General features: G+C 42.0%; 1 protein-coding gene across 6 annotated transcripts in view; it reads left to right on the top strand.

Moving 5' to 3' along the window:
• LOC147018659 (rho GTPase-activating protein 7-like) overlaps nucleotides 1-17,366 on the top strand; it is a 315,962-nt gene that overhangs the window by 281,931 nt on the left and 16,665 nt on the right. For 5 of the 6 annotated variants that reach the window (XM_085898556.1, XM_085898559.1, XM_085898558.1 and 2 more), the window contains 6 exons: nucleotides 793-1,914; nucleotides 2,334-2,608; nucleotides 4,752-4,931; nucleotides 7,681-7,840; nucleotides 14,242-14,440; nucleotides 15,322-15,535. In XM_085898556.1, coding sequence (XP_085754682.1) covers nucleotides 793-1,914; nucleotides 2,334-2,608; nucleotides 4,752-4,931; nucleotides 7,681-7,840; nucleotides 14,242-14,440; nucleotides 15,322-15,535 — 2,150 coding nt within the window. The remainder of the gene's footprint in view (nucleotides 1-792; nucleotides 1,915-2,333; nucleotides 2,609-4,751; nucleotides 4,932-7,680; nucleotides 7,841-14,241; nucleotides 14,441-15,321; nucleotides 15,536-17,366) is intronic. The other variant, XM_085898557.1, reaches the window with a different exon arrangement.

Below are 17,366 nucleotides of genomic sequence, written 5' to 3'. Positions count from 1 at the left end.
CGACAAACATGATTTCAATTAAACTTGAGCACAACCTTCATCACCCAGTATGTACCAAAGTTTGTTAGCACCATTTAAAAAAAAAATCAGGCCTGAAGGGACAATCAGGGTTTGAGGGGGGTCTACGGAGAGAGTTTACGGGGGGGTGAGGGGTTGAACCCCCCCCAAAAGAGGTATTTGCTTTCTTCTCAGGAACTACACACACCATTCTGATGAAACTTAACCACAACCTTCATCACCCATGATGCACTAAAGTTTGCTCACGCCATAATAAAATGGGGGTCTACCAGGGGGTTGCCACCGAAAATAGGTGTTTGCATTCTTCTATGAAACTACACACATGATTTTGATGAAACTTGACCACCATCTTCACCACCCGTGATGTACCAGAGTTTGTTCACTGCATTAAAAAAAATCCACAGGTATTTACTTTCTTCTCCGTTAAGTATTTTGTGAGTTATCCACGCATGCCAGTGATTCCCTGGTTTTCTTATCCAGCCGTCAGCGCCCAAGTGTATTGCCCCTATTTTTTATTCACTTGTCTTGGTTTGGGATCTTTCATATCAGTGTGGATAAGTACGTTCATAGAAAAAAAGAAAACATTGAATTTTAAAGGATTAGACACAGTGTTTTGGAATGATCTATGATAAATGGAAATGGAGAAGTGTAAAATGATCCTTGATGTGCATGTTGCTTGTTAGAATAACTTTATACATTTGTGTTAAAAAATAAAAAGCGCAGCAGTAACTTGTGTAAATAACCACTTACCTTCTGCTTTCCTATCAACATCAGAGTGAAGATTCTGATGAGGAAGAGCAATGTGCAATCAGCAACAAGTGGACCTTTGAGCGAACAAGTCGCCGATGGTCTCGCCTGGAAGACCTTGATGTCTTCTCGCATGCTTCGCTCGGCTCTGAGGGTGACCCTTATAAGGGATCGGCCTGTCCAAGCAGAGAAAGCTTGCTCACAGATGGCAGTGAGACCCAGGATGCTGGTTCGCTTCACAGCACTAATGGGCTTTCGGGACACTCGCACGCAATGCCACAGCGCCAGTTGTCTGTGGGTACGTTGTCGACGGATACGCAGCTTGGCCTACCGTGGGGTAGCTGCATGGCTATTGAGAATGGTGAGCCAAGAACCAATGGTTGTGGCAGAACCCCATCACCTAGGAAGGCCTGGAAAGAGGAAAATGACTCGAATAGCGAATTTTGTGATGTGTGGATGGCAGTGCAGTCCGTAAATGGAACGACAGCAACACCTGCATTGTTGGCCCCGTCTCCAGAAATGGATGTGGTGCTGGCCCCTCGATCACGTTCTAAGAGTTTATTGAAGAGTCTCCGAGGAAAGGGAATCACACAGGCCACAAGCAATGGTGGGCGGCGACGTGTTGGTGGGCTCGTCATCAGTGGACCTATTTGTGGGGGTCCAGATGAAGAAACTCTTCGTCGCTTCAACTGTGTGGATCTTCCACCTTCTCCAGGCCTAACAAGCCCACTGGCCACTTCCCCAAGTTCCTGTGGAGGGGGAAAGCGTGGCGGTGTCTACCTCGGTGATTTTGACCCACTACAACATGGTGCTGCAGCAGCTGAGGATAATAGGGTGTTATGTCTACCTCCTGACCACAAGCCTGGTACCTTTCCTCGAACACTATCTACAGAAAGCCTTCATGCTGCCAGGGAAAGTGACAGTGGCTGGGGTGCTTGGGTACATTTGGAGGGCCATGATGCAAGGTCTCCAAATAGAGTGGTTGATGGTCGCAATGCTGCTACCTCAAAACCATTCCTTCTAAAGCGTACAAGTTCTGTGGGATCTGCGGCAAGCCGAATTAGCATCTATGACAATGTGCCTCTGTCGTTGCTGGAGGACAGCCCTCCAAATGGGTTCTGCTCTCAGCTGGATGCAATCTTGCAACAGGTAAGGTGTGGGTTGGGATTTGTCAAGCCTTTCACAATGATCCTGGATTTTTATGTTGCTGTGCATTGCACCAACATGAAAATACCATTTTTAATGATCGATTGCAGTTTTCCAGAATGATCTATGGTAGATCACCTTGGTAAAGATTTTCTTTCAAACCTTATGCACTCGCCGGGCCATGATTATCATCATCGATACGATGGGGTCAGACATATTTATTGTGAAATTGCCTGAAGTCAAGTCTGCCACAAAAAATTTTGATGAAATTTTTTTCAAACGTTTTTCATCTTTCATCTGGCAATTTGTTAATTGTCCAGTTGGGCTCATAACGGCGACACCTGCTGCCAAATGCTCAGCGTTTAAAAGAGCAACTAGAGCAGCAACGTTGAGCCAGCAACGCCTGCCCGCTCACCCCACAGGTCAATGGGCTTCAGGCGCTGCTGAGTCAGTGGTCGGAGCAACTGTCTGCGGAAGACCTGGACGAGTGGGACTCAGCAAGAGACTCGACGTGCCATTCTCCGGCCTCACCCCACCCGCAGGGCGAGCTTGATGGCACGGACAGGTCTCCCAGTGGCCGCACAACTCCTCCTTCCGACTTGGACAGCACGGGTACTTCCATTGTTGATTCAGAAGACTCTGGAATCCAGGAGCGGCATGACTCCGGCACTGCGCATGGCCTCGCGCGTCCTAATAGGTGAGAATTGGAGCAAGCTCAACAAAACACTTCAATTGCAAGTGTTTATAAGGATTTATTTACTTTTAGGTTTCGAAAACATGTGCCACTGGGCTTTCATATTGCATAGATTGTCATGTTATGTGTGAAGAACAGAGTAGCAATAAATAATGGCGAATGCCTGAGACGTATGGTTTTTGCCAAGCAGCACCTGAAGCCCACTTGACACTTGATTAGTCATAAATACTAGTATAACGACTGTGCACCAGTTCAACTTCAGTGTAATGGCCACCTTTTAATCAGCTTGTCATTTTGTTAGCTTTGCCGCTCACACTTTATAAACAAGAGATTGAATCTACTCCAAGCGTGTTTGCTTTTAATTTTTTATTTTTTGAAGCATGCACAGTTTTACTTCGGTTTCCACAACATCAGTCGAACTCGAAAGGCTCTCTGTAATGTTAATTTGCAGACTCTCTGCAGACATCAGTGTTAGACGTTTCCTGTATTCTGAGTGCAAGACAAAGCACACCTTTGAGTAGAAACCATTGTTGAACAAGTGCTTCTTCTTACCTGTAAAAAGCATACTGAACAGGTCAAGGGACACTTCCCAATTGCATAAGCTTGTATTTTTGGTGGAGTGCTGTTGTTTCATAGTATCTAGATCAAAAGCCCTCAATATATCGAGGTGATTCGTCTGTGCCAATCTGGGGCAATAATTATTTGTGGGCAAGTGAAACAAATTCTCGTGACATTCACCACCAAACGAACAGGTGCCGGTGCAAATCCCAGGCCATCTCCGAGTGAACATCAAATGTATTGACAACAGGTGTCTATGACAAACACGGATGGAACATTGTTGGACTCTGGTAATATGCGGGACGTTCTCCTCATCTCGTAGAGCATGCCGTAGTCGGCATGCATTTTGGTGCAAAATTGTCTAAAGATTGATGTGATTGAAACATTTGTTTGTTTCTTGGTGTCGATTCTTTGTCAATTTGTTCACTGCATCGATGTGCAACCAGATGGAGATTTACTTGCTTCCCTCCCAGAATGCCATTAGGGTAGTCAGACGAAGCACCTCGAGAAAATATGTCGCACAGATGGTGAGGTTTACTTAAATAATACATACCACACACAGTATAAATATTACCGATTGTTAACCATTAAGATGTTTATTTTTGTTCGTGATTATTCACCTATTTTAATATTTCTGCGTAACACAAAACAAAACGGTGCGTGCGTACGTACCCACACACTTCTCTCAATTCTTAGTGCCTCATTAGATTTGTAACGCATATTTATTTCACCTCCTGGCAAGTATTAAATTCCTGGTTATGTTGTTGAACATTTCTATCAATTCCCGATGAATCTGGAAGAATGTAAAGCCCAGCCTGGTTACAACGTTAATCCCACTACGTGACTACGGTATATTCAATAAGGCAATTCTCCATGTATGTGTGTACATATGAAAATCTCAGAAAACCAGACATAATTCGACGTCGCCCGATATGCCTCCATTAGTACATCATCACACATACTTGTACCAAGTTTGACTTTGATCCCTTCAGCCGTTCTTAAGTTATCGCTGCAACAAAAACCTACCATGGACAGACAGCCAGATGGACAAACCGCAAACATAATGCCTACAGCGTCTTCGTCAGTGGAGGCATAAAAACAACAGGGCTGGGCCGTCTCGATCAAATTTTGCATACGTGTTGGTCGTACCGAGGGTCAGGTCATGGGCACAAAAAAATCCTCCCTCCCTGCGAGTTACCATTTTTGTCTGTACACATGCTACAGTGCAAGTGGTTTACTGGCTTGCCATTTTGCCAAAAGTCTTGTATTTTTGAAGTTGAAGCATGTATGGCTGGATATTCGTTATTACATGAAAAAACAAATGTCAAGCTTGTGCTCGGTGGACAGCATTGTAAGATGGCAGCTCCAACATGCCAATGTCTAATAATGTAATCCAGTTCTTCATCTCGAACATTGGATGAAAATGGAATGTATTATCGGTTTACTCTAGTAGGATTATGTAAAACACAAATCCGGTAAGATTCACTCCTTCCATCCTGGCATGACCATCAATGTATTTTTGTGATATTCACTTGGGAGGCGTTGAGGAATGTGTAAACAATCTGAAGAGTGCGGTACACCGTTGCAGGCGCCAGAGACTTCGATGGCACAGCTTTCAGACATCGCACCGACCCAGCCTCGGGTCGGCATCACTGCATATTGAGAGCCAGTCCGTGGCGCAGATGAACCTGGCCCAGCGGCTGTGCCTGCTCAGGCTCACAGCATTAATGGAGAAATACACCCCCTCAAACCGACATGGTTGGAACTGGTCAGTCCCCCTCCCCTTCCTCCACTTCCCATACCCTGTTTTCTTCAAACCCTTTTGGGGGTGGGGGGGGGGAATTTCATTCAGGTTTTTCTTTTTGTTATCAATTTCTCTTTACAAGCTTGTGTCGATAGGGTCAGGTCCAGATAGAAGTTCAATGCGCATGAACATGCCTCAGCATCACACCGTTTTCAGTGTGTGTGTGTGTGTGTGTGTGTGTGTGTGTGTGTGTGTGTGTGTGTGTGTGTGTGTGTGTGTGTGTGTGTGTGTGTGTGTGTGTGTGTGTGTGTGCATTGGCATCTACAATTTTGTTTATTGCATGGCCATTGTGTTCACATGTTTGATCATGCGAGTAAATTGTCATGGTCTGTTGTGCATCCAGAAACCAGCCTCTGGTGTTGCATACAAGTTAGAAGTTGATAAAGTAGAATGCTAAAAAGTTACTGAGATTCAGATGGGAATTGGGGAAAGGGTGGTGCGGGCGGGGCAGCTAATGTAGGCCTCATTTTATTCACCCGTAATCCGGTGAAGAATCCAACGACTCAAGAAGCAACCTCAAATGAGGATAATTTAATCACGTGCCATACTATCCATTCTTGCCAGTGGGTTTGTTTTAAGAGATTTATTAATTTCCATTATGTTATAACTTTGAAGAGTCAAAGGCCCCACAACAATATGCAGTCTTTGGTTTACGATATTGGAAATTGGAGATCAAAGCCGGGATGTTGTGATGTTGAGGTTCACTTTTAGAAACCCGATGGCGTCTCGCACGTAAACATCTTCCTTCCGGCTCGTTTTGCATTGATTGTAAAGTGTAGTGATGTACAAATAAAAATGACTAGTGCTTGGAAGTTGAGCAAAAGTTATTCGTCAAAAGCAGACGGTTATGCAGGATGACTGCAAGAGAGGATTTCCATTAATTTTCTGCGTCGGTATTTCCTCGGTCGGTCATTCCTCAAGTCTTCACGGATGGTCACAGAGTTTACAGTCCAGGCAGCAGTGCCTGTGTAAATAGCCATAAACATTTTGCCCGCCAGTGACGAGGTGACTTCTTGGCAACGAAGTGGACAAAAGGGTGACGCTCTGTGGGAGTTATGTGCCCTCGCCGTCTTGCCAGGAATTTGCAGGCATGACGTTACCTGCAAGCCGGAGAGAAATGTGAAACGTTCTCTTTGTTTATCCCGTGGCTCCATGCATTTAAAAAAACATTTTTAACAGATCTTTTCTTCTGTTGTTTTTTTCTTAAGGGGAGATGAGGAAGGATGGGGAAAAAATTCATCTGGAGTGCAAAACCCCCGGATAGCTGTTTCGGACCTAACCTCGTAGGCACGTCAAATGTTGAAAAATAAAGTTGACGGGCCAAAGTCTCAGCAGTAATGAAAAGCCGGGGCCAATTAAACGCTTGCGATAAGAAGGTACCGAAGTACAAATAGCTAACGGAAGAGGAAACGCGCACATGAATGCCTTTATTTGTGGTTTCTAATGAATCTCTGATTGGTTTGCTTCATTTAAATGAGACTTCCTCCGTTCCATCTCATAAATTGCGATGTTTTAAACAAAAATAATGTTTTATTTTTCTGCTCAATTTGATCTATCTGTTTTAAGGATATCGTCTTCTTCTTCTTCTTCTTCTTGTTCTTCTTGTTCTTCTTCTTCTTCTTGTTCTTCTTGTTCTTCTTGTTCTTGTTCTTGTTCTTCTTGTTCTTCTTGTTCTTGTTCTTGTTCTTCTTGTTCTTCTTGTTCTTGTTCTTGTTCTTCTTGTTCTTCTTGTTCTTGTTCTTGTTCTTCTTGTTCTTCTTGTTCTTGTTCTTGTTCTTGTTCTTCTTGTTCTTGTTCTTGTTCTTGTTCTTGTTCTTGTTCTTGTTCTTGTTCTTGTTCTCGTCAGGAGATGGGGAATTGGAACGTTGGTATATTCGTTTGTGGACAACACAACGAGGCAGACTAATGCATTTCAAACCATGATGGTGCAGAGGATAGGGAGTGAGAACATGTGGTGTGAAATTCAGGGTGGAGGTGAGGGATGGTGAGAGCAAGGAGAATGGGGAGAAGGAAGGGATAAAGTGATTCATTGATGGACGTTTTGGAATTTCTTGGATGATAACCAAGTGGGCAGTTGCTCCATCATCCCACGGACTTGGCAACCCTTTTGACTGCTCAAGTTGCCTGCAGCACCCTCTAATGGCTGTATTTTTATAGCGCGGCGACGTCACGCTGTTATACAATTGGCTATTCTGTCCTGTGTCTTCTGTCACACTTATGGCCGCCTACGTCCCTTTGATCTGAGGGCTATAAATAGAAATCACAACTCTTCCCATCATGCATGCTAATTCACCGTGTCTACATTTAAATTTTATAACTGCAAAATTGTTTCATCATTCTTAACCTAGACTTTTCCTGCCCCCAGCCGCGCAATATCGAAGCATTCGCTTCTTGTTATTTTTCTTGTTTTCTTGATGGTTTGAGAGCAGTGGAGACAAACCACTGAACATTGACAATTGCGGTGGGTAATCCAGAAAAAATAATGCTCAGGGATTCAATTGATTGATGGACAATTAACTTACCAGCCAACTGGAGCGAATAGAAGGAACTTGTATACATATTTATTTATTTATTTATTTAAGCTGGTCAGGCTACGAATAACAGGCATTTAATTGTGCCAAATTTATTTCCTGTTCATGTGATCGGTGTTTGACACTCTTCCTTTTCGGAAATCCTTGCCATTCGGTTTCTAAGTATTTGTGTACTTCTACAGGGCGGTACCAAAATTCATGAAAAGGATGCGTGCCCCTGATTACCGGGACAAGAACGTGTTTGGTGTTCCCCTGCTGCTGTGCGTGCAGCGGATGGGACAGCCATTACCACAGGGTATCCAGCAGGCTATGCGTTACCTGCGCAGCCAGTGCCTCGACCAGGTGGGTGAGGATATGCGCTGTACTTTTGTGAAAAATTTCAACATAATTACTCAAGTGAATCACCTGTACACAAGTTTAGTAATTTGCAGGTGAAAATGTCAAAGTTATGCTTATCTCAAAACAAACTGGGTGGCAGTGAACATTGCAAGGAAATTAAAACTCTTCATCCACATGGCTTGTTGGGATATTTAGCTGGCAGGATGGCTTTGAGCCGTCTCATCTGGGATCGGATTCCTGACCTGACTATAAACTGCCACCCTGGTTTTTTTTGCAGGCAGGGCGTTGCATCAATCCGTTGTATGGGAATTAAGCTGGGGACTTCCTTGTCAGCATTGATTGCTGGTGGGTGTTGAATCCCGTAGTTTCTTTCACAAAGAGTATCCAATTGACACTCGTCCTCTGGTCGAATTCCTGTCCTAACCAGCGCCGGTCGAGCATCAGGCCTGGCCAGCCCGTTCGTGAAAGCCTTGAACCCACTCGTGCGTACTCGACGAGCCACTGATCCAAGCTTATGGGGAATGGCGTATGACCCTGATGATGGCTCATTGGAATATTGGAGATTAATTTTAGTTAGCAAAAGTAAAACACAAAAAAATTTGACTAATTGAATTTAGCTGTTTTGAACACCCTTGTATCTTCGAATGGAACTGGCTGAATCGATCTGAAAAAGAGCTGCAAACTGACATGACTTGGAATTTTTTTTCTTTGACTTTGCATATCATTAATCAAGCTAGATAATGATTGATTACTAAATCTATGTTTTGTTTGTTAGTTGTTTGCATTCTTGGCCCTGGAATTCCCAAGTCTGTGCTTGTGATAGGCCTGAAGCCAGTTGCGTTTCCTTTCGACCGACATTTGCCAAAGCAAAATTGATTTTTGTTACGTCCTTATTGGTCCTGCCCTTCCCTTTCCTGCCTTTTTGCATGCATCGGTTATCGGTATCTGTCTGTTGCATGACTGATACTGGAAATTCCAAATCGACTTTGCATTCCTGTAATTTTACCAAACACTGGATAGCTTTACTGGAGGATATTACCATATCTAGAATTTCTGCAGATAAGGAAAGACAGGAAAAGGGACTTTTGTGTGTGCATTTGACAAGACTCTTGGTCTAGAGATGGATGCCAGACACAAATTTTTTTGTTTGTTTGTTTTTATCAGATCTTTTACTCACAACCAGAAAGTTACAAGTCCATCAAAAATGTTTTACTGGTGACTCAGTCATCATTGATTGGGATTAAAAAGTTTTAAAGGTTTTTTTTTTTTGTTTTTTTGTATCAAGTATTCTGGAAGCTGGTTGAGGGTTTTTTTATATATTTTTCGATCGAAATAATCTCGTGAAGTATGGTGCCCTTTATCTGCTGAGCTCAGTTGCCCTGGCCTGGCAGTAACTACCTTGTCAAAGGGTCCCTGTCAGGGTTACGTATGATGACCAATGGCGTCTGGGTGGGCAAACCGATGGTGGTACAGCAATTTAAAAGGGGAGAGCAAGTTATGACCATTGCACGAGGTTGAATGAGCCACGAGATGGTGGGAATTTATGTGGCAGCCTCAAATCTGATTGAGACCAATTACGGTGAAACGGTTTCATTTACTGCTCTTCTCCAAAGCCCCGGCCGACAATTTTACAATAATGCTCCGAACCTACTACACATCTTGCGTGTTGTGCACACTGTCTTGCCTTTTGACCGTCAGCAAAACAAAAGAGTGGAAGTGATATCGTGCAAGCTGTTGGCAGTTGAAACCATTTGTGAGCAAGACCTGCCTATACTAACCTCACATAATAACAAAGCGACAGGAAAATGTGCTTGTTAGCAGCCATGGTTATAAATCTGCATTTTGACATGTCAGTTGGACTGGTCACTCAGTACTGTCTTAAGCAGCATCATCGTGTGGCAGCACTCTACAGAGAGGTGGGAGAGAAGGGGTGGGGTGGTTCGAGAAGGTGCCTTAAACATTGACTTACTTCACTGAAGTGATTTTATATTTTTTTCCGAAGTGAAATGCAGTAAGTGATTTTATTTTTTTCTTTACAAAAGTGAGGCTCATGGAAGAGCTAGGTAGAACTGACTGGGAAAAAATGCATCGGCGGAGTGAACGGAAAAGAGGAAAGGGAAGAGTGGAGGAAACACTGAAACTCGCAAGTAACATGGTTGGGTTAGGAAAGGTTAATGGGGGGGTGATAAAGATTATTGATCAGAATTGCGGATGACAAGAGATAGCAGTGAACTGCTTGCTTGAAATCCCGGAGGGAAGAGTGCGATACAACAAGCTCTAGAAGGTGGTTCAACAGCTGGGAGACGTGAGGAATAATGAGTTTGTGTGCAGTTAGCCTGGATTTTGAAAGTTCAACCAGGAATTAGTTACTGGAAGAATGCATGCATCCTGCAGTCGAAAGGGAGGGCTGGAGGGGGTGTGGGAGAGAAAGGGAGAGATAGAGACAGACAGAGAGGTTGGAGAATAGAGTTTGAAAATGGAGACTGCTGACCTACCTACCTACAGTGTGAGAGCAACAGACCTTAAACTTGACCTCATCATGGGAGATTCCAATAATTTTCAGAGCTTTGGATTCCACAGAATCCAGGGGGAGAGAGAGGGCAACAAAGAGATGTGATGCGGGGGCACCAGCCCATAACGGAGAACAGCACTCCATTGAGCTACGGACAAGGGATTGATTCAAATCTTCAACGTTTTGAAGAAGAAAAAAAACACACACACACCAACAAGAATGCCCATATCTTGGAGTAGTGGTCTCAAACTCAGCACTTTATCAACAGATAAAAACCAGAAGCAAGAAAGCAAGCACTTGTTTGGAAGGCAAAAAGGTCAGCTTTGGAATGAATAATTATTATAATCATTGTGTACTGATTATAATCATTGTGTACTGCTCGAAGTTGGTGTGTATGCGTGCGTGCGTGCGTGTGCGTTTTAATACCTCTGCTGATTAAGTCCCTGGAGGCATTATCTTTTCATGTCGACCATCCTTCCATCCATCCGTCATAGGTTTTCGGTAATGCGATAACTTGAGAACGGCTGAAGGGATCCAAGTCAAACGTGGTACATGCATATATGTATCATAATGCAAATATGAACCGATTCGATTTTGAAGGCAAGAGGTCAAAGGTCAGATGTCATGTTAGGTAAAAATGCTGTTACTGTGCTAATCTGTGAACCAGTGATTGCATTTTGACTAAACTTGATACAAGTATGTATAATGATGGAAAGATGAACTGATTAGATTTTTGGGGGTCCAACAGTCAAAGTTCAGAGGTCATGTTATGGAAAAATTATGATACTGTGCTAACGTGTGAACCAGTGATGGGGTTTTGACCAAACTTGGTATGAGTATGCAGTATGATGCAAAGATGAACTGATTGGATGGCCACATCAAGAGGTCAAAGGTCAGAGTCCATGATAGGTTTTCGTTCCCGCGATAACTTAAGAACGGCTGAATGGATTTAAATCAAACTTGGTACAAGCATGTGTCATAATGTTGGGACCTGCTGTATTTCTTGCTATATCAACGATACTGGCCACAGCAAAATTGCCACCGGTATTCACTGCTTCAAATATGTTGACGACCTTACATTTATTGAAAAGCGGAGTACTCGCACTGAATCTTGTATGCCAGCTGTTCTTGAACAACGTTATAACTCGTCTGTAGAGAACAGAATGTGTCTCAACCCCAAAAAGTGTGCGAATGTTGACATCTGTTTTGCTCAAAACAAACCACCCCCTTCTTACCTGCCGTTGAATGATGATGTAATCCAAAATTGTAATATCATTAAACTGTTAGGTATCTTCATCCTGGCAAATTTGAAATGGGAAGTGCATGTCAGTTGCATTGTCAAAATAGCTAACAGTTGTTTACACATGATTTGGAAGTTAAAATACCATTCCCTCCCAAGTGATGATCTCATCACCATTTTCACATCCTTTGTTCATCCCATATTAGAATACGTCGCTCCTGTGTAGTCGAGTGGTACGAAACACCATCCCCACTGTGGATTACAAAACAGCAGTGCAATGATGTTGAATCTGTTCAGAAAAGGGCTTGCAGACTTATCCCTGGCCCAAACTACTGCAGCTACTTGGATGCTTTACACGATTGTGGTCTGGAGTCACTCGAGAAGAGACGTGAACAACTTTGTTGTTCTTTCGCGTGATTGCTTCCAAATTCCAAACTTCACTACTTGTTACCTGCAGACAGGTCTCACAGCGGCTATCAGCTACGTAATTCAAAAGAACCGAGTTAAAATGTAAAACCACACGATTCAAGAACAGCCCAATGGCATTTCTTATCCGCACAATGAATAAATTGCAGTGATTGTCAAAATTTGAACTTTAATGTGATGTGAATTGCGAAATTAATGCAAAATTGTTTTTTCTTAATGTGATTTTTTTATTCTGCTTTGGTGTTTTTGTTTCTTTTTTTTATTGCCATTTTATTGTATTATATTTTAATTGTTAAAATTATCAATTGTAAAACTTACCTCAATTTTGCCTTTGGCTGTGATGGAAGTTGAATAGAAATAAACATTATTATTATTATTCTAATAAACTGATTCGATTGTGTGGTCAGAGGTCAGAGGTCATGTCTGGCAAAAAATGGTTAACCATTCTGTATCTGCCACTCTATCGTCTAACAGCTGAAAATTATGTTTCAAAGTCTATTTTAATGACGGATTTCGTGCGAGCAACGACAGATTAGAAGTGCTCGGCGAGCAGAACCAACTCGGTGTAAACACACACAGCACGTGCACAAAAAGCCTCATTTAGCGTTCCTCCGTCATTTCAAAAGTCCCGTATTATGGAAAAATTAAAAACTGCTCATTCACGAAAATTTCCTCCTGCTGGGAAATGCAAAAACAAAGAAAACGAGCATGTGACTGTCCTTATCCAGTCACATTCACCTTCTAAGAGACAAATCGGTGATTGGACATTTAATAGGATTTAACATGGTTTAAAGTCTCAAGCACAAAAGCCACAAATAGTGAATCAAATTGGACTGACCTTCATCCACACCTCCTCCCAAGAATGGCTCTGCATCGCCAATGAAATCACTGCTTCATCATGGCTCGGTGCATGAATCATTTTTCACCAGCACGATGGGAAAAAAGTGAACTCTTGAATGAGCTTTTCCAGAGTTTTTTTGTTGTTTATTTTTAATTTCCTTGCACATAAAAGTAACTTATTGTACGAATCCTAAGTAAGCTTAGAGCTTTCAGGTTGGTGCTTAAATTTTTAACCTCCGCCATCAAAGATCGGAGGTTACTGTTTTCACCCCTTTCTGTTTGTTACTTACGAAATCTAAAGATTTCGTAAGTATATTGATGACTTCCGTTTTTGTTTGTTTGTTTGTTTGTAGGCACGATAACTCGAGAACGGAAGAAGCTACCAATGTCAAATTATACCACGTGATTCAGGAGGGTGATGGCTAGTGCTGATTAGATTTTGGTCAAAATCGGTCAAAGGTCACAGTGAGGTCAAACATCCAAAACATTCGATTTTTGATGGTTTGGTGCAGAATCATCGTAGAAACTTCTGGTTTGCATCGCTACCTTCTTGAGAGACAGCTTTTATTAGACAAGGTCAGAGGTCAAGTTGAGGATTTCGTAAGTACCAGTCTATGACTGCTTGTTTGTTTGTTTGTTTGTGAACAGTATTACAGAAAAACTCCTCGACGGATTTCGACGAAACTTGGTGGGGGGAGAGTTAGCTATGGTCCAAGGATCAAGCCATTTGATTTTGGACTTTGTCCAAAATCCAATATGGCCGCTTTGGCGGCCATTTTGAAAAAATATTTGAATTTTTTTTTTTTTGCATTTCTACATGTTTTAAGCGATTTCCAACACCCCCCCCCCCCAGAAAAAAAAATTGTTAGAGAAAAAAATATTTTGCAACTTTTTTTCAACAAAATTTCGTTTTTTTTTTTTTTGTTTTTTTTTGCATTTCTACATGTTATAAGTGATTTCCAACAAAAAAAAAACATGCCAAAATTATAATTGCGGCTGATTTTGGAACTTCAGGTGGATATAACCACGTAAAATCAATTTCTGTCTCAAGGAATCTAGTTATGACGAATGAATTGAGTATGTAAAAGTTAAAAGTAAAAGGGAAAGTTGCAAACTATAGCTCTGAGCACTGTTGACATCAAATTGAATGAATAGGATATCAGGTTCACTTGAGTGACCTCACAGTATTGGCGGCGGAGGTTTTGCACTCTACCGAGTGCTCCCCCTCTAGTTTTAAATGTTTTTACAAACATTCATTTGTGAAATATACTTTGCATCATTATTTTGAACGAGTTACATTTTCAGATGACGAAACATTCCATTATGTTGAAACTGTGATTGCAGAATAAAATTTGGTTGAAAATGTTCTCGTTTCTCTTGTCACAGGTGGGTCTCTTTAGAAAGTCTGGTGTCAAATCACGTATCCAGGCTCTACGGGACATGAATGAAAGTTCACCAGAGGGAATCTCGTATGAGGGACAATCAGCTTATGATGTCGCGGACATGCTTAAGCAGTACTTTCGTGACCTGCCCGAGCCACTCTTTGCCAGCAAGCTGGCTGATACCTTCCTGCAGATCTATCAGTGTAAGGTCACAATGTAAAGGCATTAATTTTTCAAACTTTCGACAAATTTATCCAGTCTCCACTGGTTCACCACTGTCGTGCCTGTGATGCTCACAAGCAGTTGGGAGTTTCTGATTGGCCTCCCTCGGGGGAGTTGGTGCAAATTGAGGACGTCGAGTCCCGTTCAGAGTTGCAGATCACCGTGTATTGGGGGGAGGGAGGGGGGGTAATTTGGCCATGGTGTCGACTATAGCTCGCATACTGTTTGTGAGTGACATCATGGGATCTTTAATGTCCACCAAATAATGCTGGCAGACGGGATTCCCGTTTAACGTCCATCCAAGAGACGGCTCACACATTGATGAATAACCCTGCGTGTGAAACATTGGGCTGACAGTTTATAGCAGGGTCGGGAATCAAATCCAGACGAGACAGCTTTGAGGCAAGTGTGCGTACTTCTCGGCCATCCTGCCAACCCCAAATTTTTATTCCACCAGTTTTGTTTTTTTAACATTCTCAAAATTACTTTGTTCTTTGACACTGGAAATATTTGAGTACATGTCATCCATACAATACTCAAAGTATTTGACTTGACAAACATCAAAACATTCTGTGATTTGGTGCCCCACCAGTGAAGTCTGATGACTTTCTGTTTTGATAAAAGTCGAACATGGAATAGACCGGGAAATGACAAACTCACCTTTGGTCATCTTTTACTTTGATAGCTTGTCCTTGCTTTAAATTCCTGGCATAGCACAATATGACGAAAACCACCATCTGATGCATTCACCAGAGGTTATAAAGGTATCGATCATCAAGCGTGCTGGAAATTTTTTTGTTGTTGTTAATTTCACCTACCTTTTAGTCTCATCATATTTTGATTCCTCTGCATCCTCCTCCAGATGTTCCAAAGGAACAACAGCTTCAAGCTTTGCAGGCGGCTGTGCTCCTCCTGCCTGATGAGAGTCGCGAAGCCCTGCACACCCTGCTTTGCTTCCTGAGCGATGTGGCTGCTGCTTCCGCTGAAAACCAAATGAGTCCGAAGAATCTGGCAGTGTGCCTTGCGCCGTCTCTCTTCCATCTCAACACTGTCAAGCGTGAGAACTCCAATGCTCGGTGAGGGGATGAGAACTAGTTTATGACCACAAAATCAATAACTGCAAAACCCAAAATCTATTGTCCTGCCAATTATAAAACACCAGCTGACAACTGTGTTAAAACACGAGCTGAAGGCTGGTTATAAAATTTCAAAAAATAAAAACGTGGAAGCCTTTTATTCTTGCACTGGTTGAAATAGCTCAAAAATGGGAGAGTATCCACACCCCATGACTTGTTCACATTTTGTTGTGTTACACTTACAGCCTGAATTTAAAATAGATTAAATTGAGATTTTTTTTTTGTCACCGATCTACACACACACACACACACACACACACACACACACACACACACACACACACACACACACACACACACACACACACACACACACACACACACACACACACACACACACACACACCCCATAAATTTTTGGTTCACGAGTCAGTAAGTGACCACTATATTCGTTATGGGTGTGTCTCTGTCTGTCTGTCTGTCCTGAGCATAGCTCCGTGGGTTTTGATCCGATCCTGATAAAATTTGGGTGGGAGGTTTATATCATGATCGAGTTGTGTTTTCCTGAGAATGGGCATGCTGCGCCCATTATGGGCAGACCCACACCCAAAAAACATGTGTTTTTAGGGGGTAGCTGGTTTCAAGTTACATCTTCTCCGAGGGGGTTTGTCGAATCTGTCAGGGGTTTCGGTATTTGGTTAGCCCAATGGCACCTGCATATCCCCACGGAGCTCGATTTTTCATTTTCGTCCCAAGGTCAAGGTCACAAGGTCAAAAGGTCACGAACTTAGAAAATTGCGAATTTTGACATAAAAATCATACGACTGCCCAAACTTTGAGAGGTAGGATGACAATATTTTTTATGCATAATCTTGAGGTCATTCCCCACCTAAAGTCTTCAAACCATTTTGCTCTATCTCGAACACCTTGCCCGTGGTGCCCCCTTCAAGTTTGTTTTTACGCTGATTTCATCAAAGTATGGATAATCCGAGGAGTGCGAAATGCCATATAGCCTATATGACGTTATATTGTTCCTGGAATGTTCCAGAGGAAGTTTTGCACCAAAGGTCATAATCCTTGACCTTTGACCTTTAAAGGTCACAAAGGTCAAATTTTCAAAGTTGTGGGAATCTAACCGGGTTTTCGACCTTCTTCGACAAACTAACTCCAATAAGCTATAGCACGTATCCTGTTTCCTTATTTTAATGTCCACAACATTGTTTTGTGACCTTTAAAGGTTATGCAAAGGTCAAATTTTTTAAGTTGTTGAACGAAACCGGTTTTCGACATTTTGCAGCTAATAACCCGTCACTCGTACCACATCATGTTGATCATTTTTATAACTTGGTCAAACATTATCACATTGTCTCATCCTTGACTTCTGAAACAATCTACATCGTCAAATACCACTAGTGAACCATCGTCGTCTTCAGACTTGTTTAATATATTTTTTATTTTTACAATTTTATTAAAAATGAAAAGCTGAAATGTTTTGCATCAATACGTATTCAACCCCTTTGCTATGACACTCCAAATTGAGCTCAGGTGTATCCAATTTCCTTTGATCATCCTTGAGATGTCTCGACAACTTGATTGGAGTCCACCTGTGGCCATTTCAATTGATTGGACATGATTTAGAAAGAAACACACATATATATATATATATATATATATATATATATATATATATATATATATATATATATATATATATATATATATATATATATATATATATATATATATATATATATATAAAAGGTCCCACAGTTGGCAGTGTATGTCAGAGCAGAAACTCGACCATGAAGTCCAAAGAATGATCCATATAACT

Source organism: Eptatretus burgeri, chromosome 10 (assembly GCF_056783735.1).
Source record: "Eptatretus burgeri isolate ZD-2024b chromosome 10, Ebu_testis_v1, whole genome shotgun sequence".
Lineage (NCBI taxonomy): Eukaryota > Metazoa > Chordata > Myxini > Myxiniformes > Myxinidae > Eptatretus > Eptatretus burgeri.
Note: the sequence above shows the minus strand (reverse complement) of the source record. Positions and strands in the feature narration are given on the sequence as shown.